The sequence below is a fragment of the Cariama cristata genome, unplaced genomic scaffold (genome assembly GCF_000690535.1).
Source record: "Cariama cristata isolate BGI_N322 unplaced genomic scaffold, ASM69053v1 scaffold14466, whole genome shotgun sequence".
Lineage (NCBI taxonomy): Eukaryota > Metazoa > Chordata > Aves > Cariamiformes > Cariamidae > Cariama > Cariama cristata.
The window spans coordinates 34,308-40,357 of NW_009622826.1; the positions used below are offsets into that span (position 1 = coordinate 34,308).

The 6,050-nt window shown below is 38.1% G+C and overlaps 1 protein-coding gene across 1 annotated transcript; it reads right to left on the minus strand.

The window, feature by feature from the left end:
• Positions 1 to 311: 311 nt before the first annotated feature.
• Positions 312 to 2,843, minus strand: B3GNT2 (UDP-GlcNAc:betaGal beta-1,3-N-acetylglucosaminyltransferase 2). Its single transcript, XM_009702505.1, has one exon. The coding sequence runs from the start codon at positions 2,757 to 2,759 to the stop codon at positions 1,566 to 1,568; it is 1,194 nt and encodes a 397-aa protein (XP_009700807.1). The 5' UTR covers positions 2,760 to 2,843; the 3' UTR covers positions 312 to 1,565.
• Positions 2,844 to 6,050: the final 3,207 nt, after the last annotated feature.

Sequence of the window (6,050 nt, forward strand, 5' to 3'; positions counted from 1 at the left end):
AACCCATTCCTTGACTCCTTTCAATTGTACAAGCAGTGTTATTGTACAGGCAATTATTTCTGTACATACTGTTTTTCCTAGGGCACTTAATGTTCCCTTGCTTTTGCCAGAGTTGTCCATCTATTACAGGGTTTAACAAATCCATGCACAATTGCAACAACATTTTCTCAATAGTCTGCTACATAAGCATTAGAGAAAGTTGCCAAATAAAGCCTTTTCCTTCTTAACTTCCAAAATGTCTTGTTACCGAATGCCACGCAGTAGAGTGCAACTGCTAAGTCATTACATCTCAAATGAAGCATTACAAAAAATATTTAAATCACATTTTATTTTTCAAATTCAAAAATAACAATTAGCTTTATTTAACATGTTACACATCTCACAGATTTAAAATATCATGCTCTATTTAAATATCTGAGTGACAACACTATACAAATAAAATGTTACACAAAATATATTTAAGAAAATGTTTTGGTCTTCAATCTGAACAATAAATAGACAGGCACTTCTACATATACAAAGGAAGCAACCACTATTTAGAATAACTCTTATAAGCAAGATGTGGAAATACAGAAGAAGATCTGAGTTTTGAGAACATGTTTAACTCTACATGAGACATCATGCAACTTCAAAGTTTGTTCCAAAATTCGAAACTCAGGATCTGCACAATTCTAGATTTGCTACTGCTTTACAGGAGATCCAAACCATGCTCTCATAAGCAATGTGCAACTTCAGTCATCTGCATCAAATCAAGCTACCTGCTCACATTTAGTGCCGGAACAGAAAACTAGGACTGACCAGAGTAGCTTTTCACACAAAGAACACGAGCAATAAGTCAGCTTGACCTCGTGTAAGCTTGGTGCAGGGGGCAGACCAAACGGTATCTACTGCCCAGCCCCAAACAAAATCTGTTCTTCCTTTTCCTTATATATTCAGCTCTTTTATGGGGCATTTCAAACAGTATCATACTTTTACAAAAAAGCAAAATCTAATAAAAAGGTAAGTCCTTCAGACACAGGCACACTTTGCACAAAAGATCGTAAGTAAAGGAGAAAATACTGTTCCAGGGTGCAAAAAGACTGAAAACTATAAATTAAAAAAATTCAATAAAGTCTCGTAAGAGTGTTCCATACTTAAATTAAAACTACATTCCTCCAATTTGTGAATTTTCAATTTACAGTGGTTTCCACACACCCACACACATACACCACTCAAGGAAATAATTATCTTCCACCATCACAAGTAATGAAAGATGCATTGTAGTAGGCAATCCCTGTTTCCAATACAGCTAACCAGTCACTGACAGCTAGTTACATCCTTGAAGTCCTTTTAAAAATTAATTTAAGACAAATATTGAAACATAATGACCACTAGGGACAGTGGAAAAGTCAGGACCAAGTCTTCAAGCCATCCCCTCAAATTTTAGTATTATTCTCGTTTTCAAAAGTACAGGAAAAAGCTTCCAGAGAAAATTCAACTATTAAACAGAGCTTCGATGGTCCACCAAGAAACTCAGACCCAAACCTGGAAAGTTATTTGGACTTAAGACACTTATGCACATTGCTTTAACAATTTAAGTGTGGATCTTGCAAGCGTGTCCAAATCTTAATCATTTCTTGAGGTTTTCTACTATGTACTAACATTAAGTTTGTGTAGGAACATATGTTATTTCTGTATTTCTCTTCGATATCAAATGTTTTGAAGCCTTTGTGTTTTTCCGGAGCAAGCCCAAGCTTCTGAAGGCACATTCCAGTATAAACATCATCGATAGGGTAAAGGAGTACCTGGTCAGATGCATTATTCAGTCTTAATGCCAGATCACCAGAGTACAGAAACCCACCACCTCCTGCATATGGAGGATACGAACCTTCATAAACACTTTCTGGGATGTAGTACTTCAATTTTTTTTCTCTATGAGGTCCAGCATCTTTGATCACATCACCTATAAATAAGTCTTTGGCTTTGTCCTTGGATAAGCTCTTCAAGTAATCCAGGATCTGATGGGTATTCACAAAAACATCATCATCACCCTTAAAAATAAACTGGACATCTGCACAACTGCTGCTGACCCACTTAAGAAACAGCACCTCTTTCAGAGTTAAATTGAAGAAAGTGTCTCTGTAGTTCCAGAGGAGAATGTCTTGGTGGGTTTCACTCTCAAATTTTATCATGTCTGAAAGATCAGGAAAATTATCCTCTGGTGGGGTCTGTCCAAGTAAGAAGACCCTTTTGACCGTCACATCCCCTGAGTTTATTTCCTTGCCCCAGGACTCCCTAATTGCTTGCCTTCTATCAAAATGCGGTGTAAGCGACTTAATAGCCAGCAGCAGAAAAGGTCTATGTTTGCACTTGTTTGGCTGATCCATTAATAATGAATAATTTCTACATCTCAAATAAAGCAGAAAGTCTTTGAATCTGTCTGGCAAGTTTGCAAAGTCACTAACCTCTGAAGGTACCCATGGGTCAGGGTCACAGGAACTGAGAACACTCGAGTTAGAAACTAAGTTCTCTTCCACAGTCATATTGGAAAGCAAGGTCAGAATAGGGTTGTACAGCAGTTCAAGTTTCTGTTGCTGTTTGTTCCAATAAGCTTTGTGAGGAGTGTATTTTCTCCAGAATTTGCTGCGTGGTATAATAACACGGCCTTTTGCATTCTTCTCTTGGCTGCCACTTTTTGAGACTTCCACAATCACATAAATAAAAATGTTTACCATCATCAGAATCCCCAACAGCTTTAATCTTCTGCGTCCAACACTCATTTCTCATATCTGGAATGAGAAAAATAAAATGACATATTTTTAGCCTTCTTCCTATCAAGTTCTTGATCTCAAAAATGGAAACTACTTTCAGACAAAGAATGTGCAAGTTAGTAGCCTAGAAACAGAGGTTACCTACACCCAAAAAGAGGCAAAAACTAATCTACCTCTAATACATGCACACCTACAGCTTGTAGAGGTTTGGGGTTTCGTCAGTAGACAAAAAGCTGATAAGAATGTAAAATATCCATTTGCTACTTAGGAGTTTTACATAGCATTTCATAGTGCGTCTAAATCAGCCATCAGTCTTTGCTCCTCATTTAAGTCTCCCTGAAACACTTGACTGTATAATAATTAGAATCTGAGCCCTCAGCTTGGCAAAGGCAGGCAGAGAAACTTTTTTTTCCACTAGTAAGGTGAGCTTAAGGGTATAAAATAAATTGCTATAGGATAAGGTCAGTTATTTTTAAATTAAGCTTCAAGCTTTTATACTTGCACTCTTATACCTTCCAAGTACATAATAGGCAGAGCTGAATTTTAAAGCATACAATTAGTTTCTGTCCATTTCACTTGGCTGTGCCTTGGGAGATAGGCTGACAAAACTGGCCAGCTGCATTGACGGTATTCAGGTCTCTGCAGACAGAAGAGAACGTCAATATTGATTTTTTTTTTCCCCCCCTCCAACTGGAAAAGAAAATGAATGGCAGTAGAAAGTGAAAGTGTAATTATTCCTAGGAAGGAAAGAGAAACTGAAAAGAAATCAAAAAAGGAGAGGCTTCCCATATATGTAAGACCAGGAATAGTAAAGGTACCTCTCTTTGTTGTAGTGAAGGTTAGCTATTCTGTGACCCACCTCCAGTTTTTACTGAGAGAGAAAATGGATCAATCCCTCTTTCTTCCACAGCTGTCAGAATGAAGGTGCACAGTACAAGGAGCAACATGGAAATAGTGTGCTGCTCTAAAGTTGTGCTTATCAAATTGTTTCCTAGCCCAGGGGTCTATCAATGTACAAGCTACACAAAATTTAACAAGCCACTCTAAATTGGGAAGTCAGACTATAAAATAATTCAGAATGAATAAGTTAGTAAGACTACATCTAAGTCTGGTACGGAACTCATTATCAAAGACGCTTTCGTTTGCCAGGAGTATAAATGATTATAAGGAAGGCCAGAAAAACCTAAAGAAACAAAAGATTTGTAATCACTCTTTAAAGCCCAGCCGTGAACAGCACCTCAGAGGTTCTGAAGCCACAGAGCAATCGCAGTCAGGAAGGTACACTTGAGAAGTATCCCTTGCATCTGCTGCTCTTTTCATTTTATTGCCAGCCATCACTGGACACCTGAGCTACACTGACCCTTGGTCTCTTTTGGTTTGACTAATCTTACTTTCTTTTTACTCCTCAGCAAGTTAAACACAAAATTTAGTAAGAAAGCAGCAGGTAAATAATCAGTAACCTTTTTTATTTCCTAATTTGACCCCTGAATTCTCATTAAATCCAAAGGGGGTAGTATTTCTGAATTTAAACAAAAAGCCACTCCTAGAAACAATGGACTACTCAAAGAAAAATCCCTACTCTTCCTTCATTTGACCTCATGTACCATCTGCATAGTTATCTTTGTATACACTAGGCCAGATCTACTTTATTTAACATCCTGTTCTCAGCCAGCTATGAAGTTTGGTGTTCTAATTTTGAAGGAGTTTTCTTCCATACCTCAAAAACAAAAACATACTTGTGGTCAGTGCCATTATTTAAGCTAAACAGCTGAACTGTTCAAAAGCACTGCCTGGCCACATACAGTTTAAAGACACTTTATCTTCCTCTTAACTGCCACAGCAGCTTCCACTAAAAACAAATAATTACATGCTATTTTTCTTCACTTCCCTTCCAGTACCCACCAAAATGCTGCAGAAGCAGTTGTTCCATATTTTGTGTTATTCCATGCAGCTCAGCGTGCATATCGGTGCTTATCTACCCTGTCCTCTACAGCACCTCTCAGTACAACAACAAATGACATGGTATTTGACCTATGATCCCAGGAGTCCAGAGACAACAGGCGAGGAGCTCTCTCCTAGCAAGAGCTAACAAACACAGGAGTCTCAAGAGCTCAGCCCCAGCCTGATTTTCCAGGATATGTAGCACTACACAGCCCATCTGTCACAGCCCCCAGCTACAAGGCTATGAGCATTCAACACCTCTGTAACTCACCTGGGTGCTTGACCTGAGACTGTTCTGAACACAGTGAGACACCACTTCCAAAGACTTTATTTCAATCACTTAACAAAATCCTTCAAATCACTAGGTCTTTTGGGTAGGCACTCAAATTCTACAAGAACCTACAATCTCAAAAAACTACAAGATCCTCCTTAATCTTCCTGGTTTTCACTTGTAGCCTTGCAATCCCCTGCAGCAAAAGAGACAGGGATCCTACACAGAAAAAGCTCCATTTACTGTTAGACTTGGTAGACTCATCAGAAAAAGTACGAGTCTGGCATGATGACAGTGATTCCATCACATAAAGCACGGTAAATGCTACCAGTCTGACATGTATATGCTTCCACATAATTTGCAGTCTCCTTTTTAAAAAAAGCCATCCAATATTGGTGATAAAATTAATATTTCTGAGAACCAATAAGTAACAAATGACATTCAATATCAATACAAGTAAGAATTTTAAGATACGAACACCCCCCCAATTTTGCATGAAAGCATTCTTCTCTTCTGTAATCAAAAGTTATCTACATGTGGTTTTTTACCAATTTGTTAAGACTGTAACTCATTAAGAATATCAAACCAACACTAAGGGCTACCAAGTAAAAAAAGGGATTAAAACTGCTTTGCTGAAGTGTCCTTTTCCTGAACTAGACAAAGACAGGCTGTATTAAACACTTCTTCATAGCATTAGATTGAGGTTCCTGAACGAAAAGCAAATAGAAAACAATCAGACTTCAGAAAGGCCATTTCTATAAACTGAAATAGAATCCTCAATTTTGCAAGTAATATTTATTAACTTTAGTCATTACACCTTAAGACAGGAATTGATAAAAGGATGTCAGTTCAGCAATTTCACATCAAGTGAACTGGATTTAGCAGAAAACACAGTATTACAACTCTCATCGCAGTGGGGGGGCATGGGGTGGTGTGTGCTGCATTTGTGATGTTGTTGCTAGTAGGGGGTTTGGGTTGGTTTGGTTCTCACATTGGAGTTAGGACCCTGCAGAAGAATTCTGATTAGTCCTGTTACAGCACTTGACTTTCTGCAATGACTTCACAAAATTAGTATGTGAAACATGTGA